Source organism: Trichoderma gamsii (assembly GCF_001481775.2).
Source record: "Trichoderma gamsii strain T6085 chromosome Unknown Scaffold_23.2, whole genome shotgun sequence".
NCBI classification, from domain to species: Eukaryota; Fungi; Ascomycota; class Sordariomycetes; order Hypocreales; family Hypocreaceae; genus Trichoderma; species Trichoderma gamsii.
Genome location: NW_020171360.1, coordinates 28482 through 45508, shown reverse-complemented (window position 1 = coordinate 45508; position 17027 = coordinate 28482). Strand labels below are relative to the sequence as shown.

The following is a 17027-nucleotide window of genomic DNA, read 5'->3' as shown; positions in this document are numbered from 1 at the left end:
TCCCAAACCGCCCAGCTTCCCCCCAGCCAGAGCTCGTGCTTGGACGCCCGCCAGCCCGCACTGCTCGTCTGTCTCGACCACCATCCATCTTGCTCCAGGTGGGGTTCGCTCTGGTGCTTCCTCCGCCATCACCTCAAGCCCTCATGTCACTTGGACCAACCGTTGCGCAACAACCTTGAATCTTGCCCTCCGCATCCCTATCTTGCCCCATCTCTTTTTTTCTTGCCCTTGAATTTTTTTTTCTCCCTGCACAGACTCCGCGCATCGCCAAACACCGTCGACAAATCCAGCATCCAGCTTACCCATCTTTTCGCAGCTACTTCGTACAGAGGTGTCGATCTTCGCCATTGCTGCGCCATCCATCCGCATGCCAGGCGGCAAGCTTTGCATCCGCATGAGCTTTGCGCTGTTGGTGGTAAATCGATAGATTTGTTCACGAACTTCCACACGACCTTCTTTGACTGCACTGCCCGCAGTGTATCGCCCACGACACTGTCGATATTGCGCGACTTCCTGAGACAGCATTTGACCGCCGGTCGTACCGCCGACTAGACCTCTTGCGATACCGTCTATTTGATACGATCTCCTCTCCCTATCTCGCGTGCTTCTTTCCATCCATCCGCTTCTCTTGTACCGATATTCGATCGCTGTCTTGCATAACGATTTGAAAAACATGGCTGGGTTATTTAGGAAGGTGTATGACTGGCTGCTGCGGACGTTCTGGTGAGTAGTAACTATTTGCAGGGGCTGAGGCGGGGCCTATGATACCGCTGCTTGGTAGCATGGTGTTGCTGCGTCGTAGCGCCAACGGCCCTGAGCTTGCCCGCCTGCCTCTTCCTTGAGCCTTGTGCTTGGATTCTGACAGGTGATGCTAGGGCGATGGAAATGGAGGTGACCATGGTTGGGTTGCAAAACGCTGGAAAGACGTCGTTGTTGCGAGTACTGGCGGTAGGCTTCCCTTTCTTTTGCGATATGATAAGTCTCTGCTGAGTTAGGCTGACTGATGGTTGTTGGTACGGTTTTGCAGGGTGGAGAGTTTACACTTGAGTAAGCGCATGCCCCGATCCCTCGTCGACCTCTTGTTCATCCTGGCGCCATGGGGTGGCCGGCGGTTGTCGGATCGACTCCATGGCATCCTGTGGAAGGATGTGTTCGAAATGCAGGCCTGATTACTGACTGTGATTGTTGTGTAGCTCGATTCCGACCGTCGGGTTTAATATGAAGCGTGTGCAACGGGGCCATGTTACACTCAAATGTTGGGATATCGGTGGGCAGCCGCGTTTTCGCACCATGTGGGAGCGGTATTGTCGTGGCGTGAACGCCATTGTCTTCATCGTAGACATTGCGGATGTAGAACTCATCCCTCAGGCCAAGGAGGAGCTTCACTCCCTCATGGCGCACCCGTCTCTAGGCGGGATCCCCTTGCTTGTCCTCGGGAACAAGTCTGACCTCGACGAGAAGCTGTCCGTGGATGAACTGATTGACGAACTGGACCTGAAAAGCATCCAGCACCGTGAGGTTTGCTGCTACGGCATCAGTGCTAAACAGGAGACAAATCTGGATGCCGTGGTGCAGTTCCTGATGAAGTGGGCCGGTCGGTGAAGGTTTCATCTGGCTAATGACATGGCGACAAGGAAAGTTTGCCTTGCCGTCTAATCACATAGCAGACGACCTTGTTGCCCAGACACTTCAGAACAGACAGGACTGGAAACGGCGCTGACCATTAATGCCCTTAATGCCCCAACCCCCAACCCAAACCCCAGTGCGAAGAGGTCGACTAGACCCGGCACCTTGTTGAGCGAAGCACAACCTGCCGCTTATCCTCACATGAGCGGCAGGAAGGCGAGATATTTTCCGGACGGATGGCAGTTGGTATATAAATTTCCTCTCTCACGAACTCTCATGAAAGATGATGGCGACCATGGCAATAGTTTTGTTTTTCTTTTTTCGGTTTTGTTTTGGCTCTTGACCGGGGCTAACCTTTTGAGATGATCCTCCCGTTTGGCTCCAGGTATGGATGGAAGTAAAAGAAAGACGGCATCCAGAGGCATCGAGTGTGAGATATAGAAACGGAACCGGGGCTTGGAGCATGGTGGGCACTTGCCCGTGTCTTTTGTCACTCCCTTTCCCTGTTTCTTTGGTTGGATAAGTTGTTGTGACCTTTTGTTTCTTCTTTTTCTTCTTCTTTTCCAAGGACAAGATCAACTCCAAGGCGCGCCTATGTATAGCAAGCGATCCGGGCGATGAGATATGAATGATGATTTATAGCATTTTTTCTGCAAGAGTAAGAGTAAGAGAACAAGAAAAGGAAAAAAAGAAAACCAAAGATATCTTTCTCCAAAGTGGAACCAGTGACAGGACGTCGATCACGGCTTGGTGGCATAGTCTAGGGAAGTCCCATGAGCAAGCCTCTCAAGCATAGCGAGGAGTTGGCGTAAAAGCATAACGGCCTGGAGACAACGAAATAGAGGCGAGATCCATGGAGCGAAAAGTCCCGGCGGTTTGGTCCTTGGAGAAGCCAGTGTGGGAAGGGTACAAGCCTTGAGTAAAGTATGCGCGGGGCTGGGGAAGTACCTCTGCCAGCGTACCTAGACAGCAATAGCGTGTGGAAGGGTGGGGGGAGACCACCAGCCACGCGGATCAGAACAGCCAGTGGATGAGGCTGCTGCTGCTGCTGCTGCTGCTGCTTGATATAGAGGAAAAAGGAAAAGAAGAGAAGAAATTGGAGAGGATGAGTGTGAGAGAATAAGTATAAAGGAATAATTTGTTGTTTGGGAGAAGAAGGGAAAAAGAAAGCGCAGCAAAAGAGAAAAAGAGCGTGTGTGGGTTGAACGGATCTCGAGGCTACACACGGACCACTTTGATGCGTTGGCCAACTCATCAGTGCAGTTGACAAGCGCCGCATTCCCTGTCTGGTGATTTGAATTTGGATTGGTGCTTTTTGGGATGGGAGCTGGGGTGGGAGGCATATACTGTAGAGGATGATACATGGAGTGGCTGGGATTTGTTTATTTTTCGTGTACTTGACTTGATTGGTATAGAGTTGTTTACTATTACTATTATCTGTAATTTGTGATTCCAAGTTTAATTAAATTCTCATTTGATTTTGCTGCTCAAAGGGCATCAAAGCACATCCATGCTGATATGCTATATGATGTGATGCCTTGTGCTCTTTTTGGTGTGTGTTGCGCTGCATGTCTGGAGAAAAGCGTGCCGGGGTGTCGCCTGTTTTAGTGGTGGTGGGAGACGAGTGCCAGCGCATCAAGTAGGGGTGGGTATTTTCTCTTTTTCCCTTGTTTCTCATATATGGGATTGAGTGAGGGATGTGGGATGGGAGATTGGAGGATACAGTCTGTACTGGTGTAAGATGCTAGAAGTGATTTGATTTGAATAGATAGATGCGCTTAATAGCTGTGGTATTCTTTAACATTATGGTAGAATACAAGGCATGTTGCTTGTATGTAGATATGGAGAAGTACTGCTATTACAACTGAGGTATTAGATTAAGGCGGAAGTGGTGTTTCTCTCGACAGCAGAGCATTAGCCGCTGCCCGTAACAACGTCGGATACTGGCACATTGGCCAAAGCAAGAATCAGGTGATGGGCTCTGCTGGCTGCAGCTTGCTTCAAACTCGACCAATCTGGAGAGCCAATGTTGAAAATTTTTTCACATCACTTTTCTTCTGTTTTGCAATTCAGAATAGGAGGCTGAGAGAGGAATCATGCATGTAGGTATTTGTTGTTGCTGTTGCTGTTGCTGTCTCACCGAATGCACATGCAATGTCATGTAATGCGATGCGAGGTGAAGCAAGAGGTGCGATGACGCAGAAAATGCGCGATATGTGCGATACAAGTGAGGAAAATGCAAAGGGTAATACGACTAGTACTGTAGTCATATCTATATGCCGGCATGAGAAGGAAGAGGTTCGAGGCATTGGGGGGCTTCTTCCGATGACTTGGCGGAATGGCAGTTTGGGCAAGAATGCATGGATAACAGCCAAACGGGAGCAATCAGTTGGGCTGGTATCTAAAGAGCCTCGACTTTTTTTTTTTTTCTTTTTGCATGAATGAATCTATGCAATGTAAATGCACATGTGCGTGGATGGATATTTTTTTTGGCACACAATGTGTTGCCTCATGCAGCGCTATGCTGTGCTGTGCTTGTAATGCCATGTAAGTGAAGTCGTGGTGGAAGGGGATTTGCTCGCGCGGGAGGGGAAATTGTGGTGATGAGGGGTAAAACGGGACGATGACGATGCTGATGTTGCTGTTGTTTTTTGTTGAGAACGAAGATCGAAAATGAAGAGAGCTATTCAAAGAAGAAAAGAAGAGAAAGAGGTAAACGATTGGAATTTAGATGGAATAGAGCTATTCGAGAGGGATATACTATGGAATGAGGTTTAGAATAGAAGGGTAGGAAGGAGTTGGTTAGAGCTCCGAACTGCTACTTAGAGTTTCGTGGTGGCTTGACAAGACAGGTTCTGGTCAGTTATCTGGTAAGATGATGATTTTACATGTGACACTGCGGTTGTCAGACTGATTACAATGGACTGCAGCTGCAGAGACAAGTGGCCGAATTCAAGCTGGCCCGTCATATTACACACTACTAATGACTCCATTCTTTAGCGGCAACGCAGCCAGAGCATCGTCTCCCCCACTTGTTGTCAGGGTGTGCTGCAGCTTTGTATTTCAAGACTTGCATGCCTCTCTATTGTTTGCTCTCTCTCCTCTCTCAATGCTTTTTTCTCCAACGCATTTCTGCTTTTCTTAAATTTTGAGGGAGTGGACTTTAATCTTCTCTTCTGAGGCATTGAATGTACGTATGGAGATGGTGGCTGTGATGTGCTGAAAACCACTCGACTAATACGTACGTCTATTAATAGACAAGCCCATCTTCGGAAAACATCCGCACACGAAAAAATGGAGTTCAATACGAGCTTATTATCCCGCTCTTTCGACAGTAAGTGCTCTTCGAATTTCTAAACTGTATGCATAAACAAGCATACTAACCTTGACGCCTGCAGCAAGTCAATTCACACTGGCAGTCATGGCCATCTTGCTCTTCGGCCTGTACCTAGGCAAATGAAGAGAAATTGAGGCCCCAGATTGTAGCCAGCACAACCAACGCACTTTAGCTGGTGCTGTAGCAGATCATCTGTCTCGTCCAGCGACCACGGCGATTGAATACGGGACGCCTTGATCGCTGGAAGGGGGTTGATGGTCTGTTGGGGGACTTTCCAAAGGGCGTTGGTGGTTCTGGCTTCTTTTCTGGGAATGGGAAAACTATAGAAGGGGATTCATGGAAGATCTAATTAATACCGGCACGGCGTGCTTGGAAGTCACTCTCTTGATTAAATTAGATAGACGCCTGGATGTCTAGGCAGAGGTAGTATATCTACCGATAATATGACTCATCTCAGCTCTCATCGCTCTCTTATAAACGTCAAATGCAGTACCAAATCCCATCATATGTACAATTACAAAGCTCGCTCGCTCTGATTCGATGCCTCTTTTCACGCTTTATCCAAAATCACATCACGGGTAATCAGTAAACCCAGCAGACTTGCCACTCCTATCCAGCATATACTTGTACTTGTTCCTCTCCCTCAAAAGCACCGCCGGCACGTCCAGATTCTTATCAATCTTCTCAAACGTATCAATCTTCCGGCCCCAGACGTCCTTTCCATCCCGGACCGCATCGGCAATGACGTCCTTGTCGCGGTAGTACTCGTTATTCATCCACACGTGCGAGAAGCTGGCCATTTTGTTGAGGAACTGCTCTATCGTGGCGAAGCAGCTGCTGCAGTGCCAGGCAGCGTTGGAGAGGTGGCCTTTGTCGAGATCTCGAAGGAATGGGATGCCACCGATGCCGGCGCGCAGGTTGTTCGGTCGGATTGTGCGTTGGCCGCGGTAAAAGGTTGCTTGTGGGAATGGCCATTCGGGGCCGGTGTGGAGGAACTGGAACGAGTAGTAGTAGAAGCGTGATGCCAGTGTGAGACGGGCTGGGAAACTGCATGTCCGCAGCAAGAAGAGCGTCTCGGGTCGTGGAATCTCGTCAACGTCTGCCACGAGTATCACGTCGCCGAGGACGGGAGCTGAGCGGCCTGCCAATTGCGGGAAGACCTGGTCGTAGCCGGCGTCGCGCTGTAGATCCTCATAATCCCAGGGCCGCTTGGGCTTGAACCATTCCGGAAAGGTCAGCTGGTGGTAGATCATCTTATCGTGGAAGCGCTGGAAGCGGTCCCAGTTGTTGAGCACAATGAGGGCCTTGTTGCCGCCCTGGAATGTCTTGGGCGACTCGACAATGATGAAGTAGTCGACGTGGTCGTACATGGTCTCGAGCCGAATCTCCAGCCAATCCAGCTCCGTGTTGACCATGACGAGGTCGTAGATCTTGCGTTCGCCGGAGGCGGCATGAGGTACAAAGACTTCGTAGCCATGAGCCTGGCAAAAGGCCCGCGCCTGGTTCGAAGAGTAAAAGTCGTGATTGTCGGCAGGGGTGCTGGTCGAGTAGTTGAGATGTGAAGGCAGCTTCTCGCCCAGCACCAGGTCGAGGTTGGAGATGCGTTGTCGTTCGCGATGTAAGGCGAACAGCGGTTGATTCGACAGCCACCAGATGAGACTGAACAATCCGGCGAGGAAAACGAGTGGAAGTGGCCGCGAAATCATTGTGACGAAGCCTTCGTGATGGTGTTGTTACCTCTTATGCCTAAACATTTCAATTCTTCCCATTCTCGCACGCTCAAATGACAGGAGAGGTATCTTCCTCCTTCTGTATCCCTCTCCCTCTTCTGCTTTCTTCCTCTCGTTTGAGTCTTCTCCTTTACATGAAAAGACTTAAAAATCTTCCTTTCTTGGCGTGGGGAAGCGAGTGAGTTATAGAGTTTGCCCGTCCTCGTCTTCTAATAAAGTATGCAACAAGCGCCGATCCAGAATGGTGTGTTGCTATCCAACCTGACTTCTCGTCAGCTCCCAAGCTAAACCAGGGCTTTATCTCTCTCATTAACCTACCGTTCCTTGTTCGTCTTACTGCTGATTAGTAGTCCCCATTGCTCGTATGTAATAAAGGACGCGACTGTGATCTGCCCGAGCCCAACGCACGCTAGTTAAATACGAATAAGCTGAGCCACCATTCCTTTCTCCCCGATGAATTCATCCCGCCGTCAGCCCATAGCCACGCTCAACAATCAGCCGGGATTCTGGTAACAGTACTCGTCGTCATGGTGCCTGGAACATGGGGTGTCACCCGCACCCACCATTCCCGTGGTAGCGTCGGCCCATCTCTCTGTTTTTGTGATATAAATGGGCGCTAATATCATCAAGGTTTCCGGGGAGTGAGATGTTTGAGGCAAAGTTTCTTTTCCGTTAAAGAAAATGTGGAAATTGTATTAAAGAGAAAGTAGTAGTGCATCGTATGAATATATTCACCTTGGCAAGATGGAGCTGGCGAGCACATCGGATCGTACCCGTGCGCCAAGAGATCTAGCTTGTTGTGGATTGATGGCTGTGCAACACGGGCTTTTGTTTAGCGAGGCCCATGTTCTACACGGGTATAGACTGTTTGAGGTAATTACCGTTTACCCAATGCAGGCAGTATCGAGAGCCGCAAGAGGATTTGGTTCAGGGATGGGATGTAAGCCTGAGGTTCAGATAAAATTATGATCTTCATGATGCTTATTATTAGCTACCCCGTCCTCAATTGACACTGTAGATGGCTGCTGTGGGCAATTGATTAAGCGCTATTGGGGCAAGGATAGCTTTTACGGGGTCAGTAAGTGAGGCGGGTGTGTTTTGAACTGTTGTTAAAATATTTGCCATTGTGAGAGTGTTCTGATGAAGTTGGGGTAGGATACAAAGAATCATGTATCAATACTGCAAAGACCATAGATTTGGCGTTTGACATCTCGATGGTCGATGGTGAAGGAAACTTGATTTCTAATTCTCATGCCGACCGCATCTAGCCGCAAGGATGTGTACGCGTAGATATGAAAGCAAGTAACCAAAACCACGCAACAACCGTATTTATCTTACAGCCCTATTGTTAAGAGCTGTTATTGTATAGTAATAACAGTAGCAAAACCTATACAACATGAGTTGTTACGCCTAGATATATAGTTCCCAGCATCACGGGCCGGTTCTCGGACAACCTTCGGGAGGCGGGGCCGGCACTTTAGCCTCCCCAAATCTTTTAACCCCTCCAATGAATTGGAGTAAAACTGCTGAATTGGAGTGACTTCGGCTCAACTTGCTCCGACTTCTTTGTTTGATAATTTGACTATGAGGGGCTCGGTCTTCTCTGCATTCATCTCGGCCTCAAATACTGCATCTCTGCTACGGCGACAGACTGCGCGGACGTTAGGACGGCAACAAGTGGCGAAACGGCATCTTTCGAGCTGTAGTGCGAGAAACAACGCAGCAATCATGGGAAGCAGTGAGGGATCGAATGCGTGGGTGGGCGTCAAGGGCGCTGGGTCACTGGATTTGCGAAGTGAGACTCACTCTTTGATTTGTTTACCGATATTTCTGGTAGAAGAAGGAAGAATGAAGAGAAACTCCAGTTGTTTACTAACGTCTTCATGCTCGCAATAGGCGATGTCATGACAACTCCCACGCCGTCCATGCTGGCTGCCATCTCAAGATGCTCCCTCCGAGACGATGTCTTCAATGAGGACCCGACGACGCAGGACTTGGAGGCTCATGTGGCCAAACTCACAGGCAAAGAGGCTGGTCTGTTTGTTCTCTCGGGCACAATGGGCAACCAGGTGTCTCTGAGGAGCCTCTTGGTCCAGCCTCCCCACGCGGTGCTGGCTGACCATCGGTCTCACATTATTCTCTACGAGGCTGGAGGGTTCGTACTCCTTCATCTTCATGCTTTTTTACATCTAGCATTGGCAGCTTATTAACTCACTGACGTTGACAGCGTATCGTCTCTGACGGGCGCCACCGTCAAGCCCGTCGTCCCCAAGAACGGCATCTACCTCACCCTCGAGGACGTCAAGGCCAACGTCGTCATCAGCGACAACGTCCACGACTGTCCCACTCGCGTCATCAGCCTCGAAAACACGCTCAACGGCATGATCATGCCCCTGAGCGAGGTCCAGCGCATCTCCCAGTTCGCCCGCGAGAACGGCATCAAGATGCACTGCGACGGCGCGCGTCTCTGGGAGGCCGTCGTGGCCGGCGCGGGCACTCTGAAGGAATTCTGCGCGCAATTTGACACGCTGAGCTTGTGCTTCTCCAAGGGCCTGGGCGCGCCCGTGGGAAGCATCATTGTGGGAGACAAGAAGACGCTGCAGCACGCGCGGTGGACGCGCAAGGCGATTGGAGGCGGCATGAGGCAGCCGGGCTTCATCACTGCTTGTGCGAGGGTTGCTGTGGACGAGACGTTTGGGACAAAGGACGATGGCAGCGATGGCTTGTTGAAGCAGGGTCACGAGACGGCCAAGAAGGTTGAGGCACTGTGGACGGGCTTGGGTGGGAAGCTGGTGCATCCGGTGCATACAAACATGGCCTGGTTGGATATAGAGGCGGCTGGATGCAGTACGGAGAAGTTTACGGAGTTGAGCAAGGCTGAGGGACTGACGGTTGGTGGAGGCCGGCTTGTTACGCATTATCAGATTGCGCAGAATGGCGAGGAGGTGTTGGCGCGACTGGAGAGGGTGTTTAAGAAGGTGTTCGCATGAATTGGTTGATAGAATAGAAGTAAAGTCGACAATTGAATCTTGACTACCCTTCTGAACACCCGGTGCTGCATAAGGCTCTTGGTTGTCAAATCACCGACTCTTCACAACTGATTGGTTAGCTTCGGCCAATTGTGCGGCGCATGTCACTGATCGTCGTGTAGTCTCACATCTGACTTGCAAGTGTCAAGCTGATTCGTGTCAAAACGCTTTATCACACGGGAAAGAAACCATATTGGGGCCACGTGAAGATTTAGGACGCCTCACCCCGATGCGGAGATTCCGGCGAGTGACAGTTTAAAACTGAATTGAGTTTTTCACTAAATATCATCAGCTTTATTGTAAACTGGATTTTCGTTTCGAAAGCCCTCTTAGTCGGGCGCTTCGATTAGTCGGGCGCCTTTGACGTCAAGACGATGTTTCTACAGCGGGAGCCTCTCTTAGAGGCTGACAGGCCATGTCAGCACAACCTTGCTGTCTTATGCATATACTGTTGACTAAAGTTTGTTTGACCTGTAAGAGTCACTATTGAAGGTGCGTCAAAAGTGTGTATCATGAATCGAATCTAAAGAAAAAGGACTTCCACGATCTAATTACCATCCCGAATGATGCACTGGTGATGACTTCAACAACTTACGTTTTAGCGCAGTGCGGGGACGAAGGGGACGCCACGCCGCTGAAGCTGCGCTAGAACAAGTTGAAGATCTCCATGTGGAGAAGCAGCTGTGGGGGAAGCGGTTTAAAGTTGGCAAGGTTATGAGTTGGGGATAATCTGACAGTTTGACATTCTGCATGTCTCACAGCCATTTGTGCTTAAACTTTGTGTCAATTGTTGGTTCAGGAGTAAATTGCAATCAGAATTGACCAACAATGTAATGATTTCGCGTTATAGCATAATCTTTCATACTTTCAAGATCCAAGTCTCACAATTCATTCCTCGCTTGTTCCTATGTGATAACCTCGTTTACACGATACTCCAAAAGCCTCGTACGACATACCAAGCCACAGCAACTACATCACCAGTCAATAGCGTCACCCATATACTACTACTTCGATTTGATGAAACCCAAGCTTCCAAAAACAAAGCACTCTACCGCAAAGTGGGGAAGCCGAATGGTGTGGCAGCCTGAAAGTGAGTTTGCACCCAGCGTTCCGTGTTGGATGGAAGCCAAGCTTACTGCCAAGCTTGATATGCCTTGATTTTCTCTTCTTTACTAAAGAGTTACAACATCTAATCAATAATACGGGAACATCGTGAGTGCCTACACATATAAATAGCTCCATCCAGCCACCTTCTCTAGTAAAGGACGAGGTCGCTGATACTTCCTCATACTCGTTAGCTCTCTTCTCGAGGCCAAAATGAAGATGGCTTCGCTGCAATCTCTCATAATAGCCACCTTGGCAGCCCTGCCAACCATAATCAACGCCCTCTACACCAATGGCTCTGTAATCGCCCCCTGTGACTCGCCCATATACTGCCACGGCGACATCCTCCAGGACATCCAGCTAGCACACCCCTTTTCCGACTCCAAGACCTTTGTAGACATGTAGGCCAAATCTCAACCCCAATGCATATATAAATTGTAAAGCTTACACAGTCAAACACAGGCCAGCAAAAAGACCCCTCCCCGAAATCCTCGCCGCCTTCACCAACCTCTCCAAGCCCCTCACAAACTCATCCTCCCTCCAAACCTTCCTCGCCACCTACTTCGCCGATGCTGGCGGCGAACTCGTCGAAGTGCCCCGATCCAGCCTCACCACCAACCCGACCTTCCTCTCCAAACTCAACGACACCGTCATCCGCCAATTCGTCTCCAAGGTCATCGACATCTGGCCCGACCTCACGCGCCGCTACTCCGGCACCGCCGTGGGCAACTGCTCCTCTTGTCCGAATAGCTTCATCCCCGTGAACCGCACCTTTGTCGTCGCGGGCGGACGCTTTCGCGAGCCGTACTACTGGGACTCGTACTGGATCATCGAGGGTCTATTGCGCACGGGCGGGGCGTTTGTGGGAATTGCCAAGAACACGATTGAGAATTTCTTGGATTTTATAGACCGCTTTGGGTTTATTCCGAATGGGGCGCGGCTGTACTACTTGAATCGGTCGCAGCCGCCGCTGTTGTCGCAGATGGTGAAGACTTACATTGAGCATACGAATGACACGAGCATCTTGAGGAGAGCTCTGCCGCTGCTGGTGAGGGAGCACGACTTTTGGATCAACAACAGGACGGTCAGTGTGACTGTTGCGAATAAGACGTACACGCTGCAGCAGTATGCCGTGCAAAACACACAGCCGCGGCCAGAGTCCTTCCTGGAAGACTACGTCACCGCCAATAATCGCTCCTATTTCGCTACGTCGGGCATCATCTATCCGGCGAACAAGCCTCTCAATTCGACTCAAGTGGCAGATCTCTACGCAAACCTCGCCACCGGGGCCGAGAGCGGCAACGACTACACCTCCCGCTGGCTCGCCAACCCGTCCGACGCCATCAACGACGTCTACTTCCCCCTGCGCTCGCTCAACAACAAGGACATTGTGCCCGTCGACCTCAACGCCATCCTGTACGGCAACGAGCTGACAATCTCGCAATTCTACAATCAAACCGGCAACTTCACCGCCGCTCGCAACTGGGCCGAACGCGCCGCAAACCGCAGCACCGCCATCCAAGCCGTCTTCTGGAACGAGACCCTCTTCAGCTACTTCGACTACAACCTCACCTCCTCTTCGCAGTACATCTACGTCCCCGCAGACAAAGACGCCATCTCGCTCGATAGGCAAACAGCTCCCCCCGGAAAACAAGTCTTCTTCCACGTCGGCCAGTTCTACCCCTTCTGGACCGGTGCCGCGCCAGACTACATCAAGAGCAATCCCTATGCCGTGACGCGCGCTTACAACCGCGTGGCAGGATATCTCGACGCCCAGCCCGGCGGTATTCCAGCCAGCAACGTCCAGACCGGCCAGCAGTGGGACCAGCCCAACGTCTGGCCGCCGCACCAGCACATTCTCATGCAAGGCCTCAACAACGTGCCTGCGACGTTCACGGCGCAGGACCCTTCGTACCAGGACATTCAGAACCTCTCTCTGCGTCTGGGGCAGCGATATCTCGACTATACGTTTTGCACGTGGCTCGCCACTGGAGGTTCCACCTCTGAGACGCCAAAACTGCGAGGCTTGTCGGACCAAGACGTGGGTATCATGTTTGAAAAGTATGATGATAACTCAACCAACGCTGCGGGTGGAGGAGGAGAGTATGAAGTTGTCGAGGGCTTTGGCTGGACGAATGGTGTGCTGCTGTGGACGGCTGATACGTTTGGAAGTAAGCTCAAGAGGCCGCAGTGCGGAAACATCACGGCTGGTCATCCAGCGCCATCATCCTCGTCTTCAAAGAGAAGTGCGGTCCACTTGGATGTGTGGGATGCGAAGAGAGTGAAGAAGTTTGGCAAGAGGGCAGAGGGGAGAGTAAAAAGGCCTTTCCTGTTCTGAGAAAGAACAGTAAGGGAATGCAGCTTACTTACTCTTATAATGATGAATCATCATTGCGAATACATCAAAAACAGTAGCGGATGATTAGGCCCAATAAAAAAAAACAATCATAAATTTTGGAGTGTAAATAGCATATCAACATCGTGTGCTTTCCCTTTATTCACACCTAGAGGCCCATATTTCGAAGAATCCATGTATTCCAGCGTCATATCCCACATTCAGATCATCTCTTCAACTCGTATATTCTCCTGCAAATTTCCTGTCTCCGCGTCCTCCATATAAACGTCATTAGTCATTACAAAAAAGGAGAGAGGGAAAAAAAAGAGAAGGGGGAAGAAAAGAGGAAGAAAGAAAGAAAGTAAGAAAGAAAAAAAGAAAGAGAAAGATTTTTTCTCTTCTCAATTGGAGAAACTCAAAACACGTAGATGTTGCTGCCGCGCTCCGATATCAGTTAATGATGAATTGAAGCCAATCCTCAAATCCTTTGGCGCTCTCGTACCGTGGAAGGAATTCTTCCACCATTCGACCATTTTCTGGATCCCGTATTTCCATTGTATTCAAATCGCTTTGTTCCTCTACAGGAAGTCGCCGTTTCATGTAGCAAAAGTAAACGTAGAGAATTCGGCAGAGACTTTTGATACGGTAGGCGATGATAAAGCCATCACTCAAGCTTGACCGATTATCATTGTCTCCATCAGTGTATGATTGAAGCTCAGGTATAAATGGTACATTGTCCCAAGATTGGCTCTTGTCCCAGCTCTGGGTCCACGAGGCTAGGCGGCGACGAAGAGAGATGATAGCACGGCCGACTTCAAGAACAACCTCGTGGGAAATGCTAGGACGGCCGAGAGCTTTCTTGAGATGGTCATAGAACTGGAGTTCTAATTGGCGTCCAATAATTCGATGTAGCTGAGCTGCGGCGACGATTTGTTTATGCGTTTCGCCGTTTGGATCGGAGTCGAGGCGACCTTCAACGCCATGACTGATCTCGTATACCGTAGAATATGTAATGTGGAGAGCTGCATCGTCCCACCTGAAAAGCGTGTTACACAAATTTGCTAGCGAGTAGCTGTTGTTTTTTATACATGACTTCCAATGACCTTGTCGCTGGAACTTGAGACCATCGATGAACTGGCGGAAAGGATGAGTCGTTGGGGGGTAATTGGCGCTGATGAAAGCATAGCAAGCGTGGAGGTCCAGCTCGAAAAGCACATTGTCCCCCTCGTACGCTCGAATGACGCCGCCGTAAGAGCTTTTCAAGGAGCCGATGGAGCCAAGAAGTTGCTCAACATCGATATTAGAAGGCAAGCTGATTGCTTGACAAAAACCGCCCGAAGATCTTAGATGGATCGTGTGAAGGGCTAAAATCCAGGTATCATATCAGTAAACGGCCCAATACTCCAGGTTGTAATCATCACTTACCAAGCAATATAGTGCTATTTTGCTGAACGAGTTCGATGAAGCTCGCAGGAACACAAACGAATGGCTTCGGAGCATTGTTATTCCCACTGGTGCAACGGATACAGTCTCTTCCGTGTTCTCGACCCTCGCACTAGACAACAGCATGTTAGTCATGGTGTTACATACTATACTGTGCGGATAGGAAAGAGAATATGAATATGTATGGTGGGTAGGGCCAAAAGAAGAAGTAACAAAAAAAAGCAAAGAAAATGCTAGGGAAAAAAAAAAGGGGGGGATAAGAGGTAAGTGAACAATTAAAGGACAAGTTTCCCATAATAGACTTACCATGACTTTGGCCAGCTTGCAACCAATACACACTGTCCGCTCATTTCTTCTTCTCGTCGCATTCATCCGCTTTCGTTCCTCCAGGGGTCTCGTACGTCTCCCACGATTTTTCCTTGGAAGATGATATTCGTTTTTCACCAAACTATTCCTTTCTGTCCCTTCAGCGACACTCTTTTCGGGTTTTGGCTGCAGGTGGGCTTGCGCAATGGGTGAGCGTCTGTTGTACGGTCCAGTGCTGGATGACCGATGTAGCGAGAGATGTTGTATAGTATTTTCCAAGGTGTCGTTATGAGAATCTGTAAGCCGAGGGCTACTCAAAGAGCGAGAATTCGAAACCAAACACTCATTCTCTGTTAATTCGAAGGAGGAGACTGTGTCTGTTTCTGGCGAGTAATAGCTGTTGCTTGTCTCCAAATTGAGGGGCGGTTGTATATCATTGGAGAAATGGAATCCAGAACTTCCACCGCTATACAGACTCGTGTGAGTGTCGTTTGCACTGTTAAATATATCAGGCACCATGTCCGTGACACCAGCGCGAGTGGCTGTGGGAGTGCTACCATTCGAGGAGTGCCCAGAGCGGGTTCTCGAGTCAGGCTGGCTGAAGGTATAAGCCTGTGGCTGGCCCGGGGAGCCGTAGGGCTGGGTGGCTGAGATGTTTGGGAAGCCATTTCCAAAGAGCTGCGTCGACAATTGATCCTCAGAGTATAAAGAGCCATGCCGACATTCGCCATCCCCGCGTTCGAATGACTGCTGAGGGGTATCGTATATCGTCATCCGCGTTCGTGCGGCAGAGTGCGGGTAGTGGTTCTGACCGGGGTTGTATCTCTGACTGGAGGAGCTGAAAATCAGGCTGTCATTATTGGCCGCATTGGTCTGTTGCGGAGGCCAATCAGAACAAGAACCAGCTCGGCCAGGGCCGGGAGCAAAGGAGAGTTCTGGCGAGAGCTGAGGACTCTGCCCATTGCTGATCGGGAAGCAATCTTGAGCAGTAGCAAGTAGGCCAGGATACATATGGGGAGAGCTCCTCTGGTTTGATTGTGTTGATGTCCCGAAAGTGTTATCAGCATCGGTCTCAAAACACCTAGATTTGATCATGAGTTAGCTATGGCAATATCAAGACGCATGCCGGCAATATTGAAGTTGCCATCAGCTAGTCAATGCGTACCTAAGAGAAGGGTCGTTTGCAGTCATCTCGAGTATGTGGCTTCCGCCTATAAGAGAAAGGTGGAACTGTATAGCTTGTCCGTCTTGGGGAGGTGATTGATGATACTGCATTATCAACACAAGCTGGAAGCTTTGCCTTTGAACTCAGGAATAGAAGACAAAGAAGAAGAGAAAATGAGATCTTTAAAAGATCTTTATGGTCTATGGCCATGGCTGAACCGAAGGCGCCAGAGAGGGTGTGGTAGTGCATGCACCTGAAGACAACCCATGCTCGTAGAGCCTCGCGCGTTTTCAGGCAACTGGGCAGCACCGGACCACGCATGCTGCTGGTGGCCAGTTCGGTAAATCATCCCTACTGAATAAACGCCTTCCTGCGGACGCTACCAATGGCGGAACTGGCACATTCAATACACCCCACGAAGCAAGTAGTAATACACCACGGTGCTGTTCGGCTCCAAGAGGCTCTGCGGGTGGCAGGGATCAGACCCAGGGCAATGCGGGTCCATTTTGACGACTCCATCAGCACTGCACTTTGACTCTTCCAGCTGGTGAAGTATATTGGAGAATATGCGTATTACTGTCCTTTAGGGCTGTCCGTTTTGCTGTTAATCTCTCGCTTTCCTGACTGGGATCAAGCGTTGCGGCTCTGCGGTATCTGTATTCTGATTGGTAAATTGTGCCCAACGCACCTTGGCGAGCTGCACAAGCAGCCAATGCGCCTTTCACTCCATCCAAGGGCCGATATTAATGGGCGCAACCCTCTTTGCACCTCTGTTACTCGACGAGGTTTATTGGAGAAAACCCCCTGGTGTGTTTTGTGTCGGATCTAGACTTCCAATCAAATATTTTTTTGGTATTGATGGGCTGCCTTATTGTGCCATGTACTTTGTAGCCTTTTTTTTTTCTCTCCCGCATGGCGGGGTGCAAAATGGCCGCAGGCTCTGCAGGGGGGT

The 17027-nt window shown here is 49.9% G+C and overlaps 5 protein-coding genes across 5 annotated transcripts; 3 read left to right on the top strand and 2 right to left on the bottom strand.

The window, feature by feature from the left end:
- Window positions 1–1218: 1218 nt before the first annotated feature.
- TGAM01_v206649 (arf/Sar family, other) lies at window positions 1219–1602 on the top strand (the record flags this gene model as incomplete). The annotated part of the gene is made up of 1 exon (XM_018810577.1): window positions 1219–1602. The coding sequence occupies one exon, from the start codon at window positions 1219–1221 to the stop codon at window positions 1600–1602; it is 384 nt and encodes a 127-aa protein (XP_018656220.1).
- A 3933-nt stretch (window positions 1603–5535) lies between these two features.
- Window positions 5536–6669, bottom strand: TGAM01_v206648 (hypothetical protein; the record flags this gene model as incomplete). The annotated part of the gene is made up of 1 exon (XM_018810576.1): window positions 5536–6669. The coding sequence occupies one exon, from the start codon at window positions 6667–6669 to the stop codon at window positions 5536–5538; it is 1134 nt and encodes a 377-aa protein (XP_018656219.1).
- A 1608-nt stretch (window positions 6670–8277) lies between these two features.
- On the top strand, window positions 8278–9683 carry TGAM01_v206647 (threonine aldolase; the record flags this gene model as incomplete). Its single annotated transcript, XM_018810575.2, has 3 exons — window positions 8278–8488; window positions 8590–8848; window positions 8921–9683. 3 exons carry the CDS (start codon window positions 8278–8280, stop codon window positions 9681–9683), a joined length of 1233 nt encoding a protein of 410 aa, XP_018656218.2.
- A 1356-nt stretch (window positions 9684–11039) lies between these two features.
- Window positions 11040–13164, top strand: TGAM01_v206646 (trehalase; the record flags this gene model as incomplete). The annotated part of the gene is made up of 2 exons (XM_018810574.1): window positions 11040–11227; window positions 11289–13164. 2 exons carry the CDS (start codon window positions 11040–11042, stop codon window positions 13162–13164), a joined length of 2064 nt encoding a protein of 687 aa, XP_018656217.1.
- Window positions 13165–13611: 447 nt separating this feature from the next.
- TGAM01_v206645 (hypothetical protein) lies at window positions 13612–16185 on the bottom strand (the record flags this gene model as incomplete). The annotated part of the gene is made up of 4 exons (XM_024549915.1): window positions 13612–14525; window positions 14587–14716; window positions 14911–15991; window positions 16076–16185. The coding sequence occupies 4 exons, from the start codon at window positions 16183–16185 to the stop codon at window positions 13612–13614; spliced, it is 2235 nt and encodes a 744-aa protein (XP_024405301.1).
- Window positions 16186–17027: the final 842 nt, after the last annotated feature.